This window comes from Lineus longissimus, chromosome 9 (assembly GCF_910592395.1).
Source record: "Lineus longissimus chromosome 9, tnLinLong1.2, whole genome shotgun sequence".
Taxonomy (NCBI): Eukaryota; Metazoa; Nemertea; class Pilidiophora; order Heteronemertea; family Lineidae; genus Lineus; species Lineus longissimus.
Genome location: NC_088316.1, coordinates 6,418,921 through 6,446,790, shown reverse-complemented (window position 1 = coordinate 6,446,790; position 27,870 = coordinate 6,418,921). Strand labels below are relative to the sequence as shown.

General features: G+C 40.1%; 1 protein-coding gene across 10 annotated transcripts in view; it reads left to right on the top strand.

Annotated features, from left to right (window-relative positions):
• LOC135493600 (glycine receptor subunit alpha-2-like) overlaps positions 1–27,870 on the top strand; it is a 387,954-nt gene that overhangs the window by 335,455 nt on the left and 24,629 nt on the right. For 7 of the 10 annotated variants that reach the window (XM_064781063.1, XM_064781058.1, XM_064781060.1 and 4 more), the window contains 2 exons: positions 17,398–17,430; positions 26,839–26,883. The exons of 1 other annotated variant lie outside the window; for it this stretch is intronic. In XM_064781063.1, the coding sequence (XP_064637133.1) occupies positions 17,398–17,430; positions 26,839–26,883 (78 nt within the window). The remainder of the gene's footprint in view (positions 1–17,397; positions 17,431–26,838; positions 26,884–27,870) is intronic. 2 more of the 10 variants (XM_064781066.1, XM_064781067.1) reach the window with 2 other exon arrangements.

The following is a 27,870-nucleotide window of genomic DNA, read 5'->3' as shown; positions in this document are numbered from 1 at the left end:
ACCGCCGGTGATACCAGATCATAGTGCTCTTTTTCCGTTTCGAGAGAATGTTGACAAAAAAACACAATGAGAAACGACAGTTAAGGCGGTTCTTATTAAAGCAGCGACATTTGGGTTAATTTTAGATGCAAAACTTAAACACGCTACTAATACGAAATGGTTATTAGCATCTCGAGATGAAGTTGCTGATGCAAGCAATTGGTCATGTGCTATTTCTACATTGCGAGAGCATCTTGGCCAAAAATACAATGAGGCTAATGACAAATGCGTTAGGACATCCAAGTTCAATGCTTCATCATGACAATGGCTTAGTGGTCATTTCAGCGAGTGTCACGGGGCTTGTAGATGTTACCGCTTGTAGCTGGTAGGTGGGGAATCTCTCCTGGGGACTGCTTCCGTTATGTTATATAGTGAGAGGGCCCGTCACAGACCAGAATCATGCAGCTAGAAGTTACTCGAGGAGACGACGTTTGTGTTGCAACCGTGTTTATTTTACCACCTCTAATTTGCTTAGACATTTACATAACTCTATATTGCTTCGTTCGAAAACCCGCATCACAGCGTATCATTTGCGACAACGTGACTGGCCATCATAAAATTATTAATTAAGAGACTAAACTGGCTATTTAAAATAATCGTTTTGCTTATTGAACTAATCGGAATAATTGAACTGATGTTACAATTGATTCTAGGAAGATCATTAAAAGTTATTCTACAAATATCATGCCACAGCTTTTTATACTAATTGTAAAAGTTAATTATGTCTGAACTGTCTGCTCTTTTGGAACTTCAAATATTGGTAAACTTTCAAATATTGATAGACTTTAGGTATTGATACTGTAGTCAAATATTGATACTGTCGCCCATCAATCTGTCATGATGCGCTATGATACTACATTACACGAGTTGTCGCCAAATTAAGCCATAACCACTCAAAACTCCTCGATTTGCCTATGCCAGGAGAGATACTACGGCATAGAGCTTGATCCAGTTATGCCAGCACGTGGCAGAATATCCATAATGTACAACTGCATTAATTTTACATACATGTACATGTACATAAAAAAGTGCGATATCTCGCTGCTAGCAATAGCGAAGTGGGAAATCATCATTGAAACCCACAAGAACATGAGCAGATGTGGGTTTTTTAGCACAAGCCTATAAGCCAAGAAAAAACACGGGTTATATTAACAAGAGTGCGGTCCGAGTCCCAGAGTAACTAAAGATCGTAGTCGAATCGCGAGTCAGTGTGGAGGAGGTGGAATAGCTCGAACATGTCGAACGGGCTGCCGCCCGCTCTTTTTTGGCAAATCTGCTTGACTGCTTTATGGTATGTGCCAATGTCACAATGTTCACGAAAACGACACTTGACTTCTTCCGGAATTTCCCTAACTGTTGTTTGTTGTCCGTACAATCATGCTAATGTTCATTGGGACCACTTGACGACGACGATTCAGCAAATCCTCATTTTTATGTGATCGCGGTCCTGCGGGAAAAAACGATGACAACATTGGTAATTTGGAAGTATCCGTGATTGTTACTAGAAAACATAAAATTCATTTGATAGTCCATTAATCATCATTTGATAAGAAACATTTATTTGATACAGAACACTATTTATTAATAGTCATGTCATATCAACTCTTTCGACGTTTTTGTTACGCTAGTATAAAATGCTGCTATTGCATTGGAAATTTAGATCCATTTAACACTCCGCGGTCGTTGTATATGTTATAGGGATAGACCTTAGATTCTCCTAAAGCATCGACACAGTGATACATTGTTAATAGCTGGTGGATAGTCCTTGCTAAAGTCATATAAATGAACTAGGAAGGTGACCAGGTATTTTTCAAATATGGTAAGTGAACTTTAGATTCATAAAGAAGTTGTTTTTAGTGATTTCGTTAATGTTGAACCCGTCACAATTATAAGCACGCTTTACTGTTGTTGGAACCGTAACGGTCAATCAAACCAATTTTAAGTCATCACCTTATTGTTGTCAGTAAAACGCGATTTCCAGTGCTATTTAAATGAATGTATTTTATTTCCCTGTTAAACACTTGGTCTACATCATAACCCCTATATGGGGTGTAGGATTTTTGCATTCTTCTGCTCATATTTTGCTTATTTGTGGTCCGATCAAAACACATGCAAATAAAAGAGAATTGAATTTTTAGGAACGATTTTATTAACTCAGTATGAACATAAATAATGCTAGATACTAGTACTGTTAGTGTTGCATGAATGAACTAAATAACAAAGGACTTGGTGGCCCCACTATACCTTCGTACTTGCGAAACCTTCCAATCGTCATTATTTGTTATGCTCTTGCCTCGTACTAAACGAAACGATTTCTTCTTTAATTATTCTTTGCCGTTCGTGTGTGCCGTTAGACAACGTTACGATTAGCGTGTTGCCATTTGGGTAAAGACTAAAATCCGGACAAACAAACAATCAATTCAACCAATGATTTCTCTGCGACAGACAAAAATACTAGTATATACAAATTGAAACAATAAAAAGTCAACAGTCGACATCTCATCGACTCCTTTTTAAATTTTTTAATGATAATCTTCGTCAGAGTTAGCAAATTGGACAAAGGGTTTAATTTTTTTGGTGCTGAATATCTTGCAGCTGTACTCATTGATTACTGCATGTATGAAAACCACGATAGAAAGAAAAACACCCCTAGACATTTTGCGTATTCACGATTTGAAATTGTGATACGAAATTCTTATGGAAGTGACTATTTGGCAAGCCCGGCTTACCAAACAGCGACTTTTTCTTGTCCTGAATGGAGAGCCCTCCGATTGGCTAATGTGTTGTAAAGTCTCCAGCTCGCCAAACAGGGTAGATTTTTTACCTGTTTGGCAAGCCCGGCTGGCCGAACAGGGTGGCTTTTTAGTGCTGTTTGGCAAGCGGCTCTCCAAACAGGACAAAAAAAGATGCCTGTTCGGCGAGCGGCTTGCCAAATAGACCCGGCCAATTCTTATATCAACTATATTTTTACCTTGACAATTCAATCATGAGATTTTGGTGAATAACATACTGATATTTCACCCATAGTCATTCAGCCGTAATACTTCAAGAGTTGCGCATGACTTACATGTGTTCATTTACTTTTGGCCGAGACAGTACAAAAATCTCCTTCTGACTCGATCATTCGGCATTGCATTAAGCCACATTCGATAAGAAAGTAAATGCGATATGACGTTTGCGGTGTAAGCTTACATTCCTTTTCGATTACATTTCTTATAACAGATGCTGATTTTCTTTTCAATGTTTAAACTCATAGTGAAACAGTCAGGTGACTAGAATCAGATATCAGATTCTTTGATATCAATTTCACTTAAATTTTAAATTCAAACATACACCAAGGTAGGAAACACTAGTGTAGGAAGATCACACACATCTAACCGTACGGCAAACGGTCACTGAAATTGTAACTCTCTCTCAAGCTATTTATTCAATCAATGGGAGGATGGCCGTCTGTTATAGTCATTGTAAAATAGGTTCCACAGCATTTTGAAAGGTCAGGATCTGACACTAATTCCAGGACTTCGAATGATATGTCTGGCAAGTGAGGGTTCACCTTATTGTTTCATTCAGGCTGTGACTGTAAGTAGCTTTCCAGTAACATGATGAAGGGGGTCGACGGATACTAAGCTCTTCCTATCTTTCTTGTCAACTTGGACCCGGCGGTTAGAAATAAACTGTTCGCCCAAAATTCGACACAAAATAAATAATGAACCATCTATGTGTGGATTGGTGCCTGTGGGGGGGGGGGGGGGGGTACAGGGTTCATAAAAGCTAAAAGCTAAATAATAACGACTATTTACGGTCATATTTGGTTTTATCAGACTAAAAAATGAGATGCTGTTTGTTGTCGTAACACATGAACGAATTGAGGCCGGGATATTACCTCAAATATTGAATTTATTTTCACAGTGAATGATTATAATATTTCAAAATGATACTGAAAGGGGGACGACTTAATTCATTGCCATTAGTCTCCCTTATTATTTGGTCACCTTTTCCCGCTCTTCAAACAAGTACTTCTCCACGGGTCCACTACTAGTAATCAAATGATACTAGTAAATGCGTTTACTGAAGACTTTATGTATACACCAGGCATCGTAGTAAAATAATTTTTCCGTGTCTTCATTGTTGTTTATCACCAAATGTACAGTATTGGCAATTCCAATTCAAGCTGTTGCCGTGTTTGTGTTGCTGAAATACATGGTATTTTCTCAATTCATGTTTTATTGCCAGACTATACGTGCTGGCAGGTACATGTACATGCGGATTTTATGAGTGTCAGGTTATCAGATACAACGTATTTCAAATGACAATGTTTTTAAATGACGATTGGTTTTTGCGGATTTCAATTTGATTGAAGTACTAATTGAAAAGGTATACTTACCTCTGACGATTTGGGGTAAGGCAGCTTTGGGCTCCAAGATGTATAAGCTGACCAATTGGTGTCGCTTTCAACGAATATTGAGTCTTCGATCTGCTACAAATTGTGTGTGCGCCTGGGTGGGTGTGCTTGGGTGGTGGGGCTGGTGATGTGTGTGTGCCTGCAGGGGGTGGCCGGGGGTGTTTCGTTTATTCTGCATCAGCATTTCATTATAGCCTGTATATATAACAGGCTTCTGACACTAAAGCGAAATGCGTATTCTACTGAAACAAGACTCATTACCATGTATTAAGTTACTGCTGACATTCAGCGGAAAATGCATTTTATTTTGTATCGTTGCATGTACCAGTCGCCTGATAAAAGTTGCAATAAGACACGCCTAAATTCCATCGATTCGTGTTTTAGTGGTCCGTGTGTAGGTTGGCTCTCATGGATAATCTCTTGATATGTGCATATTGTACAATACATGTAATTGTACTGTCATTACTCCATGTTATTAAGCTGACTTATAGTCGTTTAAACCTATAACAGACAAACTAATAAATGCATATGTCTGTATTTTAGTCAAGTTACCCGACAATCTATTGTTAATTTGTGAGGCTATCATTAGCTAATTCTCATAGTTGTCTCCATCTTATAGCTCATTCATCTCAGGCACCATGTGAGCTGTCATGTATACAACGCAACACCGTGCACTATTGGCTTCAACGGCCTCCTTCGTTTGTTTACATCGGTGGTCGTAACACGCTACTGCCGTGCCGGTACCAGAGAAAAGTTTCCGTTTTGGCCGATTTGTGAATATTAAACAAAACCCTTACCTTGTAGTATCATATGACAGACCAAGTGGACAAAAACTCTAAGTGAAGTCACTTTATGAATTAATACCGCGCAGGCGGGTCAATGACGGGTCTTCAGGGTAGAGCACAAATGTAGACCCAGACCTGAAGCGCTTTGAAAGAAAGATTGCCGCAGAATTTTAGCTCCACCCGACGGTCTCAATGTTTGTATGGAGACTCCGCAGTTATCATACCCGTAAATATTTTAGTGATATGTCTGCTACGAGTCAATATTGAAAACCTGCAAGTAGTTTCTCCGACCGTCTGAATGATCTTTATTGGGGAACTCACAAACAATGGACTCGACTTGTTCTAGTTCTCGGAGTCGGGGCCGATCTTAACCTCCATGATACGTAACCTCTCGAATGATTGCCATGACCACCCATTGAACCTCTCAGTTTTTGGTTCACCGTAGGGGAGTCTATAAAATACCGCAGTGTCCGTCGTTCTTCGTCGTCGTCGTCTGTTTCCAGTTTAAAAAACAGTGGCACATGCTAGGTCTATGAACTTCAAACTTTGTACCCAGGCCCCCCCCCCCCCCCCAGGTCAGACTTATGACACTGAGTTTCGGTCCTATCTGATTATTAACCTGGCCACCAGGGGGCTAAAAGTGGAAACCTGAAAAAGTGTGATATCGTCTTATAAGTGACTAGTTTTCAATAAAACATTTTAATAGGTTCTTCTAGCGAGGATACATCACATATCATACGGGTTTTTGATTTGGCTTACTGGACTTTGCGCAATATTTCGCCAAAAAAAGTCTTCTACGCAACGGTCCCTAGGTGACTTTTCCTATACATAATACACAGCCTGTCCATCCTAGATCGTGGTTAGATGGGGAGAAATCGTTGTAAAATTAGGCCAAACGCAAAGACAGTTGACCCGGGTACCACTATGTTTACAATGCGAACAAGCCGTGTAAGTCCTTATCAGCATTTTTTTCATTGAACATTTGCGGGTACAGCGTCACAGGGAGCAGCATTGAACGGTAAACAGGTTCACATCATATTCAGACAACGGCTTGTAACGGCCATACAGGAAACGATTCGTATCAAAAACCGACGATCACAACTATTCGCTTGCTGAGAGTATACATTACGCGCATACATTACATTCAGACATTTGAGCTTCCAAACTTTAAGAAATAACAGGTCATGTGCGAATTTGGCATGTAATTTTGGTAATTCACATGAGGCGGTTACGGGTACACACTACATTTATTATCAAATTGATAATGCATTAAAAAGTTGAATTGGTCAAGTTTAGCGCCCCATAGATTTTTCCCAGACGTGCCGATGAAAATCAATTTCCGGCAGATAATACAGCCCGGGGTTAGATCTTCAAACCATAGAAATTTTGTTGTGGGCTGACCGTGATAATTACCAGGTGGGGGTCTGAAGTTTTGGGAGTCATTTTCGACCATTTGTGACCGGTGAATCGACTTTTCAGCCAACGAGGGGTTAATTTGGCCATTGGGACCACAAAACTAAGGCTCCTAAACTGAAACGTCGTCATCGTTTTCTTCTAATGGAAAGGAAATTCATGATTTTGATTTTTAAAAACACGTATTCATAATGGAAAACACATCCATATTGGTGACTGACACCATGTATCGAACTTGACGTACCGGGGTAAAACATAATGGTCGCTCCCCCATTTCGCTCGTTTCGTTTCGTTGCGCAATATCCAGTAAGCCTTTTAATTTGAACTAATTTTCAAGGCCACATAGGGCAAATGGCGTCAATTGGCCGTTTGAGTGTAATTATAGCACGTTTCCTACCCGTTAAGGCTATGAACTTGAAATTCGGTAGACTAAACTACCTATATCATATAACCTCTGACACCGAATTTCGGCACGATCTGATTCTCGACTTGAGCACCTGGGGGCAACTTGTTTTCGATGATATTTTTATGGTAGGTTCTTGACTCTCAAGAAGGATACATCACATATCTATCCTACGGGTTATATTGATTTGACCTACTTTTCAAGGTCAAAGTGGTCAAATGGCTCAAATTGGCCATTTGAGTCAGTGTAACAATGGCTCGTTTCTTAACTGCTAAAGCTAGCAATTTGAAACTTGGTTCACATGACCCTCCAGCTACGTCAGATATCCTCTGACACCAAATGTCTGTCCAATATGAGTCTCCAGGGGGCCAAAACTGAAAACCTAAAAAGTGCGATTTCTTGTTTATTAGTGACTTGTTTTCAGTTATATTTTTGTGCTAGGTACTCCAAGCAAGGATTCATCACATGTCATACCGATGTTGATTTGACCTATATAAAATACATTGAGCATGTTTCTTAACCAGTATTCCTATAACCACCAAATATCAATGTGTTGAGCACAATGGTCCCTGGCCTTTTCATTTTACTTTGGATTTGTTATCGCCCGACTTCCAGTTTTCCTTAGTCGTGGATAAACATGCACTATCACAGCCTACGAAAGATTTATTGTGTTAATAAAAGTTGCTTCATCCGCCTTAATGCAATCGGCCATTCATTGCATTGTCTTCGAGGGCTATATATCGAGGGCTTCATTGATTGACGACAACCTAGTATTGTGTTTCGAAGCGAACAAGAAGACATATGTTTTAGTCTCATATTAATCATTGCACATCCATTATTTTCTAATCTAAATATGATGCAAATAATGTGGCCATGTTTCTCATCCGAACATGCTGGTATTGTTAAGGATGTGATTTATAGTGTCATATTCTAAAATACCTGGATTTAGAACGAACCGCACTTTACAGTGTAAATGCACTATGGGCAAACGAAACCTCGTTTTGAATTAAGTGGTAATTGTTTGGCAACCATAACAGCCTGTCAAAAAGCATTTAAAACCACCTTTTTGTTGTTTGATTTGATGTATTTTAGAATAGAAATTGAAACCTCACTGTCGGTATTGATTGTCTCACCAAAACCGCTCGGGTGGAGCTGAAATGTTGGCTATAACCTCGGCTCTACCTCGGCTTGGTCTACATTTTAGCTCCACCCTCGCGGTTTGGTGAGACAACCAATACCTCTAGTTTGGTATCAATTCCTTAAACATATTTGAAGTGGGTGCCAGTTCACAATGCTGTTGTGCGAATGTTACAACAAAGTTGTCACTTCATAGGATAGAAAATGAGGAAAAAAAATTCTGTTTTGGATATAACTGAGCAACATTAAAAAACATCACTGCAATTACTGACTCTGCCGGCTGAGGTGAAATGGTCTGAGTAATAGACAACAAACTGATAGGTGTAACCTCGTAAACATGCAATGCCAGCTCAACGTCAGAACAGGGTGTCGAGCTCAAACCAGAAATATGTGTATTTTCGCCGACTTCCAGTTCAGGGCCACAAACTCTTGTGTCCTTGATGAGCAAGAGACGTATCTTTCCCTCACCAATCACGTATGTGCCCATGCAGTTTCAGGATCACATACATGAGAGCGCCTTTCTATTTCCTGCGCGGGATCATGTCAAACCGAATCATATTTGATTTGCTTTCATCAGGTCTCCGTTGGGAATACGGTGGAATCGTGTCCGTGTAAACAATTAATAATCAGACATTGTAACTCAACGATCCGAGTTTAATCATCGAAATTGCCTATTAAAAATCGTTTGTATTAATTCCTTATGGAAATGTGTCGATAATTTCATACTCGTGATGAGCCTGTACGTGTAGTCAAGGATCTCTGTTCGAGACCTATTGATACCTGCTACTATTGTGTTGGTAACCATGATTAAATTTATTGGATTTCTTTTCTAACGCACTTCAGCCCACCGCGATGCTGCTTCAATGTTCCTCTTTTTGTTGTATGGTCGCCAGTTTGACTGCATGTCTACGGAAGAATACATTCAAATATTTTACATTTTACAAATTATTTAAAAGTGGGCGTACGAGGTGACATTATTTAGTAATCCCCAATGACACAATTCTCTATGACGGCAAAAATCCACTTTCTGAGGTCTTTGGTGATCTCATTGTTCTTGTATGCTGCAGAATCGTGAACCTTGAACACCGAGATCGAGAAACGGATCAACGCATTTGAACTGCATTGCTACAGGAGACTACTCGACATCCACTATACATCCTACATCACCAACACACAAGTGAAAGAACGGGTCACCGAGTTCATCGGGCATCATGACAGCCTCCTAACCCTTGCTAAGAAGAAAAAGCTGAGGTGGTTCGGCCATGTCACGAGAGCCAAGGAAACACTAGCAAATACCATCTTGCAGGACACAGTGGAGGGTAGCCGCCGACGCGGCCGTCCAAAGAGAATTTGGATGGATGACGTGACGCATTTGGACTGGAAGAAAGACCAGTGACCTGATCCGCCTCCGTGTTGTGTACCTTCGTTAAGAGCTTAGGGTCGCCCCAATGGCCGCATGGCTACCGGACATTTTGCTAAATTAGAGTCATTCAAAAGATCGATTCAAAAGTAAACAAAGCAGTCTTGTCGATCTTTGAATGCGAGCGTGCGTATTGCCTAAATCTACCGTATTACTGAATCAAATGCCAATTCTTGTGTAAGATGTCAATTTCTTAGTTAATGTTCGGAGATCCTAAGGGAGGCATCAATTGTTCGTGGTCAGGCGATTTCCTGGCGTAAAAAGAGATTTTCTGGAGCTCTATTGAAAAATCATCGCTGGGTGCGTATAAAATCTGGCATTAGCAGCTCGTCAGAATGGGAATTGCTCGTCAGTTTGAAGATCTGAATAGCTGGGTGAAAAGTTTTTATTTCTTGAAAAGAAACGTCGTAAAAACAATGATGTTGAAGTACAACAACATTCGACCTTGTTTACCCAGGGGTCATTGCGCGCTCCTATGGTCACTTGCACTGCCCCTGGTATCATCATGTTGAGGTCAAACATATTTGATTGGTCAACGAATAACGTTTGACATGCAAATAAGATGTAAATAATTGTTTGACACTTGGCACATTCACGGCATATTAAATCGGCGAAAAGGGCGGCATTATCAGTCTACATTACAATTTACCCCAAATGCGATCTCAAATCAACTGACGGCATAATAGAAGTTCATGCACATGGATAATATATGAAACTAATGCTGCTATAAAAAAATGATTGCTTCTACACGAAAATTCCGTCATTTAGTCGGGCCATGCGGGCATTCCGAGCGAAATAGAACCGAGGAAGCACGTGTTACAAATGCTGATCGCGCGAGCACTGTGAAAATATTATTTCAAAATCCCTTTTGGTAATTTATTTTTATATTTAAGTATAAGGGTTCTTTTTCTGTATTCATCCTGATATAATTGCTCAATTTTACAATTATTTGGTCGGCTACAAACAGTTGTGGTCATGATGAAACAGTGCTGACACGTAGTGCCCGAATAGACGGATCATAGGTCAAACATGCTAGGTCACCCCGAGATTCTGGCGGTGACGAGCGATATGACGTACGCGAGTATCCAGGGTCTAGTGGTGCAGCGATTTTGAGTGCTAATCAAGTAGACCTCGGATGTAGAGGTTGGGCAAAATTTAAAATATAAGATTCTTGAGTGTGTCCATGTTGATATCTTACACTGGTTCTGAAATTATATACCTCTTCTTGTTGATAATCAACCCTTGCTTTTGTCTTCAGTTTGTGCTGACTTTGACATTGTAAGCTCAGAACACGGCTACCCTCCCAAGTTTTTGTAATTGGTCACACAGAATTATTTCCACAGAATAAAACATCTTACCAGCAAGATTAAACAAAGATTATTCGATATCAGTTCCTGCTCAAAGACATCTATTCAACAGCCATCTGAGTGTAACAAGTGATCATGACATGTCCAGAAATATCACGATTATAACTATGCCGCTTTATCCAGTTCGTGCGGAAACTTTCATTTCAAGCTAATTAGGGGCCGTTGAAGGAGCATGGTTGCGATGCTGTTGAATAACTGCCACTTTTATCAATTTTCAATATAAACGGAATGAAATAGATTTTTAACAAGACGAAGTCAAATGGGCAAAGAGCTACATATAGGCTAAGACAACACGCTCAACTGTGGGATAGATCGAGGTGTCGGACTACACTCGAGTGAAGCCGTTTTTTACTGCAATGTTGCACCATATGGCGAATTCAGCTCGATCCAGCGTTAATTGTAGTGAATCATTCCTGAAATGGCTGCGCTGTTATAGCCAATTACTAGACATACCAGTACAAAAAGGTCTAGTTCTGACTACCTGTTCGCCGGGTTATATAGTAGGGTTGTTAGTGTGCATATCGGTCTTATACTTATTTCTGCCCTTAACTCAGGAAGGATAACGGGCATAGCAAGTCAACATTCTGTATACACGTGTACATACATTTTCGTGATTTGAAAAAAATGAATGCTGGGATTTTCATTAAACTTTGCAAAAGTGTAGTCCCATATCTTGTCAATGTCATAAGTAGTTGTTATTATTCAAAATAAAAATGCCCAAAATCATGTATGCAAACCAAATAACTATAATATCCCAGGGCGTTTTAAGCATGTTATCAGCCCATACTTTATCGCGGTAAAGAGCTACACATCTCGATCTTCTCCAGATAGAAGTAGCGTCTTCAGAAGGTTCTGTATCATCTCGTACTGGTATCATGCCAGCAGAAACAAAGGGAATGTTAGTTTGATCGCATTTTGCTACCTAATAATGCTCGCAATATTTTGCAACAGAGTTGTTGAAGACTCTGATTGCAGATCAGATAGCTTTCGTGGAGGGTGGCACAGTGTATGTTTACAACTGCACCATTAATAATGTTATTAATTCGTCTCTATTTCATCTGCTGTGTATATTTTGTGTTAAATGATACAGTCTTGATGTCCATTAGACTGTTTTACTACGGGTCAAAGTATGTGAGCATGGGTGAGTAACGGCCTGACTTAACTCCCCTGCAGTTTCGAATCGCTCATTCCGTCGATTAACCAGTGCCACAGAAACTTGTCAGAAACGGTAATATTATCATCTCGGTGGCGTTCAGTGACGGTAGATCAACGGTCAGAGTAGATGTTATGGCGGGAATTCTAGAAGCACGTGTAGTATCAGTCACATGACTCCTACGTCATTGGCTGGTAAGACATGGCGTGAGGTGTCAAAGTTGAGACAAGACCACTAATGAATATTCATAGGTTGGAGGGTCGAGGCCTATCAATTAGACGAGTGCATGTTTTTAACTCTCAAGTACATATTTGGAGAGGTATTGAAAAAAATATTTGCTGTGGCAAGTCTACAGATATAAAGAAATTATTTGATGAAAAAATTAATTTCGAATTTTGCTAATTGGGTAATAGGGGGCGTGTTTTGAGTTTTTTCTGCCAGTTGGCTGAAAAGAGTGGAAATATCAAAGTCTGTCTAATTTGTCGATTATCAAAAAATGTCCGTGGTCAATCACCAGTTTATTTTTCACCATTTACTTGCCTGACTGTCCGGAATAACATAATCTAAATTTCAGATTCACAACCGCACGCATTATTTGATGCGTCGCGGTCAAACATTGACAATTTAACTGCTAAAAGGCTTAAAAAATCAATTGTGGTCTTGTCTCAGTTAGAGAAGAATGATGAGTTTTCCCTAGTCGTGAATGATTTATTGACTGTTGAGAATATAATAATAAGAAGCTACGCGATAGATACCACTACAAAGTATGTGGAGTCAACATGAAGATTCAGCAAAAATCAAAGCAACTGTTAGTCAGTTCACATTCGCTTTCACGATTCTTCGTTTGCAATGCCTCATTTTAAGTGAATATTTCAATAATTAATTCAGGCAGTTGGAAAGTTTTTTTAATGCTCCATCAGACAATTATCATATGATCATGACTGGAAAAATAACTTTACGCAATATTCTTTTAGCAAAGAAATATGTAGTTTGGCCATCGCTCTTGGCGTGTTGTTTGAACCTTTGACTTGCGGTTGTGATATAACATTATATACTAACTGGTCTGGTGTCGTATCCCATTGCTGACTGGAATTAACTACGAATTCCCTTCTGGATTGATGCAGCTGCATAATCACGCGGGTTTCAAAGGAAACCTGTGGCGAAAGGTGTACATATAAATGGGGGGTTTTGGGTGGTCTGGTAAAAACGTTTGGCAGGATACGTTCTAATTCATAATTTGAGCAGTAATAAACTTTATTTTTTTCTGCCATGAATAGTATCAGGTCGTATCAAACAATCTAAGTAAGACCAGCACCCACGATTCTGACGAGCGTCAAACATTTGGTAGTGTTTGTTAAATATAACATTTCAGTCAGCACGTAGTCAATGCTGGTTGTGATATACTGTCGTCATCGTGGCAGGACCTTTTCAATCATACTTGATATTAACAAAAATGTAAACTCTAACTTCACGAATGGCATCCCAGCCACCGGGGGTCTCGGCGATAATCCAATAATTGGAGATTGTTTAATCACTGTCAAATTTACTCGCCAAAACAATGTAAGGTCAGCTCTGGAAACCAGACTCTCTCGGCAGCTGTAATTGATCTTCAAAGGGGCAGGCGTTCGTTGAAAGATATTTACTGTTTGCAAACTATCTATTCAGGGGGATCAGTGGCATAGAGGTTAGAGAAGCGGGCTCATTATCAGGAGGTCGTGGGTTCAATTCTCGGAAGGATCACCACTGTTTCATCTTTGTGCCCTTGAGCAAGGCACTTAACCCTACATGCACTTGCTGCTCTCCAACCAGGAGCAAATGGGTGCCTAGCTGGAAGTGACGGAAAACTACGAATGTTAGTCGTGAGCGCTGGATAGCGGCTTCTCCCATGTACCGATCATGAATGTAGAGGCCAATAGCTCGGTGAAGTAATGTGAAGCGCTTTGAGCGACTGAAACCAGTTTGATTAAGTGCTACATTGTAGATAAGTCTTTTGATTATTTTATAGAATATCATTACACTTTTCTAAACAAGGCGACGCCAAAAGGCAGTAATAATGCACGCTACATGCATGCATGCTCGCGAGTTATCTATATGCAGTTCGGACGTGTATCAATTTTCCCAAACGCAGCATGTTAATATCGTGTATGTGTAAACTCAGCTGGTCATATGAAAATATTGAAAAGTTGGTGTATCGTTTTAATTATCGCTAAAAAGTCAAAATCGGCTTTTTTGGTACCGGTGTAGAAGTTTAAAATGTCCTAGGATAGAATGCCCGGGAAACAAAGGATTCTATTATGCACTTCAATCTCTAAGCTACTGACGGTCAGGGTCTCTATAGAACCATATTGCAGAATACAATAGGGTCGGACACTTTTTCCAGGGGGGGGGGGCATATAGCTCTAACGCTTTATCGGATATACATTGTACCTATCTACCAAGTTTAATCGTCGGAGTAACACATAATCCATCAATCTATCTTGCTATATCCAGTCAGTATGCAAGTCCCGGGCATTATTCGGCCAGAATTCTAGATCTCTTTGTGACTGTTCCAGCCAAACTATGCAATATTGCACAATAATAACATAACAGGCGGATCTTTTTATCCTATCCATCAGTCTAGCTGTGGCTGGACTGCTCAATGTTAGTCTAGAGTTCAGAAAGTCATGTCCCAGACGATGATATGTGCTAAACCAAAACATAATATCTCAATGTTTGAAGTAATGATTTCCACCCCACTGTATGCGTGTTCAATAATCAGAAGGTACCCACATTTTAGCCAGGTGTAAAAGGAATTGACGTTAGGAATGCAGGACCCCATACAATAGCTGTGTATTGTCAACGAATGTGGTTAATGGTTTGGTTAGGATTAGCTACATAATCTTCAACAAAGGAACTCGGCGACTCTATTCACTTTAACAAAAGGACCGGACTAAGATTCCGGGGGGACTTGCATTTTTTTTACATCGGCACGCAAATGATCATGATCGAATTACTTTTTTCTCAACTAGTCCCCAAGCTGTGATTGTATGCAGTCTGTATAGGAGGTGACGAATACATCAATTGGTTTGGCATTAGAAGAGCGCAACTCAATTGACTGAAACTCGCCATTCACCAAACACTCTCTGGGCCTGCAACATTAGTGGTTACTTAGAAATTATTAAATTTCGCTGTACATGTATTGTGACAATAGGGAGTTTCCGCATTGCCCTAGCACTACGATTACGATTTACGATTTTTCTAAAATAATTGAGCACATTACATGCACGACTACAAATAATTCGACTTTGTAAATCGTAATTTAAGCACCGAGTACCAAAACAGCGCATTGGTCAACATTTGGTATTTTGAGAAAATCAAGACAAACTGGTTTTATTAACTTCTTATAAAGAAGAGTATGCAATGCTGGTGTGATCGCCTGCAACCTGGCACCAGTTGTTTTCAATTATACTAATCCATACCCTTCAGACGGATTATGGCGGTAAAAAAGGTCCAATCAGCGCGTCGTTCGCATCTAATCTCGAAAAGTTTTAAGCCACGTGCCCAGGAATTACAGTTTCAATATACACCACAAATTTTACACTTCGCTGCATTAACTTGCTTGAGCCCAAAGAAGCAATGGTACCCAACGCCATGAAACCTGGATTTCCGTTAGTTGCTATTTTTAGAACATTTGGTTATGCATGTAGGCTTGAATTTTCGAAGGCTCTTTACTGAATCGCGAGTCCCCCGCTGCAAGTTTAGTTGTATTTCCTAATAAAGAGACACTCAAAAATCAACAGACTGTTTAACAGGATAAAATTGATGTAGCATAAAGAATCAAAATGTAAGGAACTTTTAAGATTTTATTAAAACATGTCTTTACGGTATTATACCGCAAATCTGAACATAAAGTACATTTTGTATGCGAGGTATGTTAGATGATCGGAACACCACCCTTCCCAGTGGATTTTACTGCTTTTTCTAAGGGCTTTGTATACGACGTAGTAAAATAAAAAATACGAGTAAAAAAAACCTGATCTCAGGTTGGATAACTTGTGGTAACCTGATCTTCTCGCTGTTGTTAAAACTCCTACCGACTTACTATTACCCTTCGGAGAAACAAAGAAATGTACAAAACAAAATCGGGTCTTGACTCTGCGGTTTTAGCTCAATATGGTTGGTGATGGGGACTTGGTGTTGTTTTGCAAGTAAAAAATAGCCCATGTTGTGCTTGATAATGGTCTTAACTCAGTTTCATCAAAAGTGTGGCGTGTGCAGTATTTATACTCAGAGCATGCTTCAGTTGGTGAGTGATGCTGGACCTCACCCTCACTTTGATATACATCTTGCAACCAAAGATGAAGTACGATGAACGAAGTTCTAATGGGGCCTTCAATTCTATGCGAACTTCATGACATGACGAGGGGACAACCGTAAATCGGCTTTCGCTATGATATGCTTATATAACACAGATGTTTTATAACACACAGTTTACCCTTTTCAGATCATAACCGTTTTAATATGTATATCGTTACTGATTTTTGTTTCAGGAAACCTATCATGACATGCCATGTTTCACTCATATTATTCATTGTTATCTATACAGAATCTTTATGCACAGTATTGCACATCAATACATCAGCGTTATTGTTATATCACTTTTATATAGATGTATTGCAATTGCAGATTCTTTGTACTTTTATCATCAATTCCTATATTCATTGTTATTAGAAAATATGTTGCTAATTTCAGAATTGTGCCTGCTGTGGCAGAATGTTATGACTAAGCCTATGACTCTTTGAACAGCAGAGTTATGGGGGTTGGTTCAATGTCTGGCACTGGCTATCTGGCACTGGCCAAAGGGTGCATCCCAAAATGGTCTGCAGTCCACTGAAATACATATGAAATCAGACTGCTGTCAGTATATCAGTGCCAGTTCCAGCCTGCTAGTGCCAGGTATATTGAACCAACTCGAGTTATGGTTTCAAATCATAAACTGTACAGGGTACTTTATATCAGGAAAATGTCGTGATTCTGATTATCTATGATGACAATTGAAGATGTTATATATAAATATAGCACCTCGATTCAAAACATTTGATGTATTTTTGGTTCTCCTGGATCCACTAAGTTATTCCGTTGATCGGTAGGACTGAAGCGGATCTCATGAGGAACACAAGATACGCAATTATTATTCTGAATCTGGACGTTTTCTGGTGTAGAATTTTTCTGGCAATTTGTGTGTACTTTGTTTTTCTTAACAACCCGTTTAAATAAACACCACATGTTCATGTTGCAGCGGACCAGATGTCGGGAGTTGTGGTCTTCAAGCGTGAGTTTCCTCATAGATCCATTTTATATCACCTACTGCAAATCTGAAAGTTTTTGCCAACTGTTGGATTTCGCTGAGACAACTCTAGTTTCACCAAGTGTAGATTTCATCCAAACTTGGTTTCACTTGGATCTAAGGTTGCTTCATTATTTATTTAGGGGATGACCGCCCATAGGCCAAAGTTGTATTAGCCATCGGGCAACGTAACTAAAAAAACGCGAACTAAAAGACCCTAAATGATCGTTCTAAAAGGAAAACGACATGTTAAAGTTGAAGACCCTGAAAACTATCAGGTTTGCAGTGGACCTATCATCATTAGACTATCCTTTTATAGTATATGCGTATGCGCAATTATACTAATGCACGTATAAAAACGATGTGTTGTCCAGGACCATCATTATAGATGGTTATGATATCACGGTTCTCTCGTACGGTGGCATGGATTTTCTCTTTCATTGGAAGTTTACAACTCTCACTAGCGAGGACCCGCTGATCGAAAGAACAAACTTTCGTGTACAACGTATTCTAATAAAAAGGTTCCATAGAGACCATGACCGTCATATTTACCTCAGAAATTAACTGTGCATAATCAAATCTCTTGTTCCCCGCCGCGGACACTCCTATCTAAACTAGACTTTACTTGTTTCGGTTTTTTTCCCATCTTATACGTATTGATCTTCGTGTGGTATGATGATTACGCTTTAAAATATTGTGACCCGCTCTCTGTTAGGTAGAATTCTTAAAAATAATCTGAGTTATTTGTACTGGCTTATTAATATTCTGCCCAAAGTTATCTTTGAAATGATGTCTGATACTTGAGGATCTGTTGATGGATGGGCTGAGATATGGACTTCAGAATATCACTTTATGAAGCAAAAAGTACAATGTCGAAGTCTTGTCCAAAAAATGGATATTTATGGATAAGCATTGGAGTGAGCAATTTATTTGCTGTATTTCATGGTTTTAGTGACCTCGAAACACTGGACATTTAGAAATGTTGAAATGACCCAGGAAAGTCAAGACATCTTTTTTCAAAAAACATTTTTTTTTCTCTCTCTCCTCTCTCCCTTTATCATCCCTCTTCCCTGTGTATATGCGACTTCCGGTTCGCCTCCTTTTGCCAGAGCGGGTCGTACTTATAAATCGACAAACAAATTCCTAACAACCTAAATGCCTTTGGTTATGATATAAAGAGTATCAAGAATAGTTTCTTCGAGTGCAGGCTGGCTTGCTTTGCCTATATAGAAAACATCTGTAATAATGCCTTACACGTTTAGCTGTCCCCTTGTCATCTTAAATGTGCACATTGCTGAAACCCAAACTAGGCAGTTCAATTTCACAAGATATTTGCTGTTCTACTTCATTTTTCAATGTTTTCTTATTCCCTATTTACTATCAATCATTGCTTCGTGCTTCAACCAATCCTTCCCAATTAAATTTGTGCATGATATGTCACGTGTCGAAATACTTTATTACATTATGCGCTATGTCTACGATTTCTTTGATGCTATCCGTCAGTCATTCCTTTCCTTGCTTCTTCAAATTACAGCCATTAAAGTCGTGTCAATGTACCCTAAATATAATCCACATTGCCTCTATCTGTAGACTAGTGCGATTCATTTGGCAGGAATGACTTACTAAATTTGAAGGGCCCATATAACCTGGGTATAGACACCTATTTTGTTTTGTTACGATGCATATACGTATAGTTATAGCCACTTAATCGAATTTCAGTAATGGCGGACCTAATTTGCATATTTTAAGAAATGCCCAACGATTATCAGGTGGCACTATCTTGAATCGTGATGTGCATTATCCAGACTATTGAAAACAGCAAAGAAAAAAAAACTTCATCCGGCATTTCCAGGTTCAGGGAAATATCAGTCTTTGGCTCCCGGACTAATATGGTAGACATTATGCGACCTGAAACCGCTTAGAAGTTTTTGGGTCGTAAAAAACACTCACTGTGACTCCAGTAAAAAAGCCAGTCCAGTTCTGCTTACTATTTAAAATGCATGGCCGCGCATATGCAGCTTTTTTTTTAATCTTTGGAACTCTTGGCAGGGAAATACGGCATCGTATCTTACTTTGTCTTTGATGTTCGTGATTTATACAAGTACTGTGACAATAAAAATTCGTTAAATGGAATTGGATTTAATAAAGAACTAAACGTACGGTTCTGAGCAAATGGTAAAAATGTCAAACTTGGAACTAAATCCGCATTAAGCATATTTGAAGAGCTCAATGTATTACTTGCTATGTACGACGTATCTAGTCTCTAGCGCGATATTTATGGTACACACAATTTTAATTACGAAGCTAAGTACGAAAAATCCAAGTCCTCACAGCCACTGCTCGGGGCGTGTTGAAAAACGGACGCTACGGCAGTGTAATACGAATTTGTTTTTACTGATTTGTCGCCACCATTTTAGAAGTTGCAGCGTCGCAAATATAATAAGATTGTGCAATGGATTGAAAAAACTAGGTTTTGAGCGACACTTCCAAGAGGATTGGACGTTGATCAGCCAAAAAAATCAGTAATGGTGTACGTATACTGTGGTCATTTTCTGGGATAACTAATTATTCAGAATTCAGAATCAGGATTTCAGAATTTGTGAAATTGGCGAAACGTCGCCTTTAAATCAATTTTCATGGTCTTGGTTTTTGCGTGCGACTCCTTTTCACTTGCGAATACAAAAGTGGGTTGACTTTTTTTTAAGTTAGAGAATATACGATTGTATGAATGGCGTGCGGCGGGCGTAGTGTATTTTCTCACTCCATACAGTCTAGCAAGGTATTCCTGGCTTCTCTACAAGCAGTAGTTCTTGTCCTCTCTTGAAGGTTGTCCTGGCTCTTGTGCACTAGCTATAGCTTCTAAATATCCTACATACTAATTCTATTATACAAGTGTCTAACTAACATAACTCACCCACTCTAAGCCCATTCAGGATAGGCCATTGTTACCATTGTAAGATCCATTCCTGATCGTGGTTTGGTCAGTTTCAGATTAACCAATTAAAAAAGCGTTATCAACGAGTTTGGAGAGCTCTGGACAGGAAAATAATTTGCTTACTGGACGTTGCGCAAACGATGCAACTAACGTATCTGGTATCGTGGTTACTTGGGGAGTAACCATTGCAAAAGTAGGCCAAACAGTAAACACATGACTCCAGCACACACAGGTCGTAACTGGACGCAAGGGCCCAACGCGCCGCGTAGCGGCAAAAAAGCGAAGCTGGCGAAACATTTATAACGGGTCACCGTCACTTATTATTGGACTTATAGCGCATTTACGGGGTTGCAACTATTTTGCTTTATAGTGTCACCAGGAAAGAAAAGCATGCGACCTAACGCCAATCTATTTGTATAAAGTGATAATTGGAAGGTATATAGTAGGAAATATCAATAAAATAATCATTCCATGTCGTCTTTTGAGGGCATTTTTGATTGTAAAAAATATATGTGTACGTCACCGTAGTCTCTGCAATGATAATTTTATCAGAGCAGTCTCGCGCAAGTAGAAGTTCTTTACCTATTAGTTCTTCACTTATTAGTCTCAACGTCTGGCGCAAAGCCAGACGTTTTCCATTACGATTTCACTACGATGTTTGACAAGAAGGAGCAGTGCGCGAGATATGCTAATGAGCAGACTTCCCTCGCTTGAGTTTCTGAAGAATGTTCCATATCGCGCTAAGCTCATCACTACTGATTATGACAGGCGTGCAACGGTAGGTATCTGCTCCCCAACTTCCACCCTAATACGGTACAATAAGTTACCATTTGATGGGAATGGGACAATGCCCTCACTGTGTATGGAGTCATAGGGATAAGAAGACATTATTCATTAGTGTTGGTACAAGTGATTTTGCCCAAAAAGCATGCGCATTCAAAAAACAAAATATGCAAGGTTACGGTATCACGTACATGACCATGACGACGTGCAGAAATTGCATTGGCCAGTGCATACCCTATGGCTATATACTAGTAAACATGGTAAACATGAACAACATCATTATTCATCGGCAGTTCATTTTACTCCGAGCTTTTCCTGAAACATATAGCCATGATGATTAGGCCTACCATGTACCATGACCAATAACAGCACTAGATCATGTAGATGTCAACAAGTTCACATGAACCGTATAATCCCGCATGGCGCATGTGGGGCATGCGTCTAAACCAAAGCCCCAAAATCACTTGTTTTGGTCTATTTCACTTGTGTTTCCCCCGTCTCCCAGTCCATAATACATTTACAGTTTACAATCCCCGATCATGGCCCAACAAAAGGTCATCGGTTGACTAAAGGAACACAACTGTTCAATGGATTTATAGTTGAATGCGATCAAACTACGTCTTTTCAATCGTGGATTGTAAATTTAACCCCATGGGCCTAGGGAAGGCCCTATAACAATACTTTCGACACAGTTATTATCTCCGCTGCCTCCACCATGTTACACACAGTGCTCACTGCTGATTCTAAAATGCGCCACCTAGTCAAAACAGGACATATGTTCTTCTAGGAATAGATCTCTTTCCAATATTTCGTCATTCCACTATCGTCATCACCTCATCATACTTTCATTGTCATTACAGGCACACATCCACAGAGCACTCTTCAAATCATCTACACAGTGGTTATCCAACTAGGATTATAAAGGTAATTTCTTAGCCCCGCACAGTGGGTTTCAGTCTTGATAAAGGGGCACTATTGCTAGCAGCTAGGTAGGCAAGATAAAGTTAGCCGAAGTAGCCGATAGGGGTCTCTCACCCCTCAAAGTCCGTCACAACTATTCAAGCTTGTACAAGGAATACATGCAGCGCTGACTCTAACAAGACCCAATGGGAATGTCGCACAGTCATCTGTCAAAAACAAGACCTATGTTGTAGTATGATCTCTTGCCAATATTTAATAATTGCACTATCGTCATCACCTCATCATTCTTCATTGACATTACAGGCACACATTGACATAGACCACTGTTGCAATCAACGACACAGTCGCTATCCAAGTAGCATTATAGAGGTAATTATCATTATCATTCATACCTCATTAGCATGTGAACCAATCGCGTCGCGTCCTTTGCGATCACGGCAAAGCCTCATGGAATAATGTCTTTCACCGTTGAATAATTTTTCATATTCCATGCCTACAACTTCAATTTCTTCATATTCCATGGCTAGAAGTTCAATACTGATATAATATCCAAGATAAAGTTACAAGAAGTAGTCAATAGGGGTCTCTCACCTCTCACTATTCACGCTTGTATGAGGAATACATTCAATGCTGAATCTAACAACACCCAGTGCCCTTACTCTGTATATTAGTCACTGGAAGATGGCCCATTTCACTCCTTGCTTCTACTTCACCTATAGTCTCATTGCAAACGCCTCAGTTCTATGATATCACATTCACTTTCAGCTGTCATGCAACGCAACAACTGTGCTATCTGCCATCGCACATCAACGAAGAAGTGCAGCCGCCCACATTCCACCTCACGTCTGTCCGACCAGCTGCAATCCTCGAGGACGCCCCACTGTACCACGATTTCACTACGATGTTTGACAAGAAGGAGCAGTGCGCGAGATAGGCTAATGAGCAGACTTCCCTCGCTTGAGTTTCGGAAGAATGTTCCATATCGCGCTAAGCTGACCACTGCTGACCATGACAGGCGTGCATTGGACTGGTACAGGTTGGAACTGAACATTGAATATGCTGGTGGTGACGCTTTCTGATGAGAAGTTGGTCGTGACTGATGCAGTATCCTTGGACTTGTCCACAGCATCGTTCAATCATTGCTCTCTGAGCTGCCTTGATTCTGTACTTACCCAAATACTAAGACCAAATGCCTCTTGACTGTGCTTTAAGAGAGACTGGCGCCACGCCTAGAGATATGACTGACCCCTATTGGCAAATTTGTATGACTTTATCTTGCCTACCTAGCTGCTGCCTATAGTCTCCCTTTAACTGCGGAACACTTCAAAGTCGATAAAATGCCATGTTCCACCTTTTAATGTGTTCAGACCGCCATTTTCAAACTAATCAAGTCAGGACACTGCCTTCTAGTCTCATAATAAATTTTGCTTTCCTCAATAATAACATTTCTTCTTCTTCAATGCTTTCATCATTCCAAACTTCTCCTCCTCTGACTTTTACAGGGGTACAGTCATGGCAATCAAAACCCAAATACTGAGACCAAATGCCTGTTGACTGTGCTTTAAGAGAGACTGGCGCCATGCCTAGTCTCTCTTAAAGCACAGTCAACAGACACCAACCCCCTCAGACTCAGAAACCACAAACGCCCAACCCTTCCTGCTACCTTAATACTTCTGGATATTTACATTGACTGGTTCCAGTGAGATTGCACATGTTCTCAACGTAAAATTTCGAGGACAAAAAACTCAAACAAAAGCCGTAACGACAGCCTATTTTTATATAAAAGATTGAAATAGTTGTCAGTTGGCTTCCTCAAGGTGATGAGTAGATGTGTATGGAAATTTTTTTTCACCGTCCTTGTTAATCTTGAAGTTTTAAGGCATAAAGGTGAACTTTTTCAAATGTGCGTTAAAATACAGGGTGTCTCATACATTGTGCTGTATCAGTCTATGCATGACTGTATGTCTAGACGACGTTGAAACTTGGCCAGATGTATTTTAGAAGTGACAGGCTATTCAGAAATGTATAGGTTTGTGTGAGAGTAAGGTACTGCCAAGCCTACAGCCGCTGGAACAGGAGTATGCATGAAATAACGTCGAGTCATTTTTGGAGGCAGGTAGGCCTGGCCTCTGCACCGGCTGGTGAGACCACAAGCCATCACACGTACAGAACTCCAGCACACATAGGGTTTTATAAAATCTTGACTGGCAGCCGAAACGAATGTATGCAAATGATGGCAATAGTTAGTTAGTTACAGGTGATTCACTGGCAGTTAAAGGGACTATTATCTTGTCATAATAGGGTAGTTTAGAATATGAATTTAACTTAGTCCAAGGGGAAGGATAGGTGGCGCCAGCATCTAACTGAGCATTCATTTGCCTTTATGGTCATAGATAGTGGGCGCTCACAGTGCTACTCATTGAAGGGACTATTCTTGTGACATTAGGGTAGTCTGGAATATGATTTTAGGATGGTTCATTCAGATTGATAGATGGCGCCAGCATCTAACTGATCATATATTTGCCGCTATGGTCAAATATAGAGGGGCTACAAGTGCAATCAGGACTATTATCTTGTGACATGGGAATGGATAGGAGCCGCCAGCGCGGCATATGGAAGGTAAGTTTATACATATTGAGGTAAATCTCAAGATCGAAACCATGACCAAAGCACCACACAACCCGATTGAGGGGTAAATACCATGACTAGCAAACTGAACCCCATTGAGGAGTACATCTCCAGAGAACCCTAGACCAAAACACTATATTATACAAAATATACGGAGGTAATCTGTCGCCGTGTTGAACCCAAGTTAATTTGTGTTTTTGTGAGAAAAAACTTTCAGGGTCAAAAATAATGGTCGCTCCCCCGTTTCGCTCGTTGCATTGCGTCGCGCAAAGTCCAGTAAGCCCAAACGATTCCATGTATAGATCATTATTTGGCAAGAAACTTTACGCAATTAAACCTAATAATGAACTTCAGATTCTAAATTTTGTAATACAGTTTTTAGCTCGCAAAAAAGACAAAGTTTATTTTACGCTTCGTTCTTCTTGTTTGCTTGGAAGTGTTTTTCAAACCGAATTCAAGCCATGTTCCTTGCAAATAATTACAGTCGTAATTGCCATTGACAGGACAGATTTTACCCGTGGATGGGATGCCATATAGATCTTAGATAAATCTATTGATGATGCGGATCTGTCTAGTAAGCTTCCATTGGCTTGGTAATGTCACCCTGTGACGGAATGACTTACCATGATTGCATGCGCAGTGGATAGGATTGAATCCATAGTGTCAGCTTATCGGTCTGTAAAGCTGATTTGGGTTGTCAACGAGATCTCCCGCCGTGTTAATGTTAGATGTTGCCTTTATTTCCATCATTATGGATGTAGAAAAATAATGAATTGCTCGATTACGCTGTTTGTAACATCGTTCATTTAGCGTATTTCGGAAAGCGCTCACGCTATGGCAGTTGCAAAAAGTGCAGTAGGAACCTTCTAATCAATTTTTTTTTATCAGACGGCAAACTGGTAAGCTGCTGAATAGCTTGATTTCAGTTCGGTGGTGTACCGCGTGCTTGCCGTTGTGGTTCAAGTTTCGAATACAGAAACAACCCAAGCGGTGAATCGGCGCGGATGTCTTAGTAAACAGTTGCGTGAAGGAAGTAGAAATTGCGCGCCCCGGACAGTCTATCCTAAGACATTTCAAACTTTACACCGTCCTTTAACATGGCTTCATAATTTTGACTGAACAACCGCAAGTTCACGGTGCATGGTCATCTTCTCACCAATATCTATGCAAGAATCGCCATGTTTTATCACACGATATCATTATCGTTGCTTTTCTGCATGACGTGTTTTATTCTTGATTGATCACCACCCATTAGCAACACAATGTGACGACTGTGCTTTTGGTGTGATAACACGTCGAGCTTTTTGTCGCACAAAACTCCGTTTACGTTGCAAGCGAGATGATGTGAAGGAAAACATGCGAAATGGACAAAATTGATCATCGTTTCTACTCCAAAGTACGGGGGGGGGGGGTACTTTCAAATGTCAAATATGTGATACTTTTCACAAATATGGTGAACCATTTAGATATTGTACCTATTATTTTAATACACAAGCATATAATTCAGTCACCCATTGGATGTACATCTTAAATCCAATGAATATTAAGATCTGGATATCGAACCGAGGTGGGCTTACAGGAAATGAATATGGGATATCCTTATATCAGAATATGGGTCTTCCGGGGAACGATAATGGTTCCTTCGGTTCTCATCTAGGTTCGCAATTAGGATCTTCCTCGCTTCCGCTGTATACATGGTATATGTCCATTCGCTATCCTATTCATATCACAAATGTACAATACATTTGCCGGTGTAATCTGATAAGAAATGAAGGATAACTATCAGCACGGTTTCCATCAGCAACATACACACATCAGTGTACCTTCTTGTGGTCAACCAATCCTATCCTCTGAAAATCTGCGACTGTATAAAAGTTCGTTATTTCAAAGGGGGTGGCCGGGGCTCTAATTATGAATTTGAGAAGGTTTTGATGAGTTAGTTACACTAAACGAACCCCTAACTGCCAGTTAGTACAGTCTTCGTTTTTGTTTGTGCACCACTTCCAAGCACCTATTTTTCCTGGCCATTGCTATCTTTAATTTGGTTAATGTAGATTGTACTACACGTAATTCTATTAATTGATTTCATCTTGCGGTAAGAATGATAGAAATCAATTTTATTGCAGGGCTACGGAAGTGCAGTCCAGAACTAGCCGCTCAAGTTGGCACAGGTAGGACCTCAACTCATCTGTCGATAGATTGGATTGGGACCTATTTCGTTTGTCATGTTTCTAGTGACAAACTCTGTCTCTAGTTTTATTGCCCAAACTCCCAATCGAATACCAGCACCGCTCGTTGGAGTATTGTAACATCGCACCTGATCTGATCGATGAGGCTCATATTTCCTGCCCAATTTACCGTTACATGCCATATCAATTCGAAGAAAATACGTTGCCTTCCTCCCCTGAGAGGGAGTTTTTAATTTCCCATCAATTATGAAAGTTGTCTCATTTGGCATTTGTCCCTTGTATCCAGTGTAAAGATTGGTGTGATAGAATACATGAATTATAATTTGCTTGGCTTCACTCAGTAAAACACAATAGAGTCAGCCCACCGGTACCTTAATCACCAGAAAGACAAGAATCCCCGATTTGTGTATTCTTCGCCTGCTCGGAACTCCCCAATTCGACTATGCCATGGAGAAACCACGGCGGATATCGAGATGGGCCGACACGGGGTCAAATGCACATCATAAAAAGGTTTGATTTCGCTTATCTTGGCGATTGTTAAGGGGTAACCAATTGTCAGAGTAAACAGGGAGTTCGTTGATGAAATCAGCAAAGACATCCAGATGTGTGCTTTTTGCGCAAACCTCCTTTAAAAAAATTAAAGATAGCGGCAAATCGAAAATCGAGCAGTGGCGAACATGTCTCGAAATGTCATGGACATGAGTTTGCGCAGCAGAAAGCACCGACGATTGCCAAAAGTAGCGAAACTCGCTAAACGGTGATCTTTGCCTGACTGATGCGCTTCAGACCGACATTTTACCCCTTTCATAACAGCCTCCACGACAAAAGTCTATATCGTGTTCCGATGAAGCAGAACCAAGCGGAACAACTCACAATGCGTTGTCTCTCAGATGAATCGCCACATTGATATCAGAAAATCTACATTCAGTAAAACTGCAAATTCCTTGAGGGCTCTGATGTTTGCTTCCC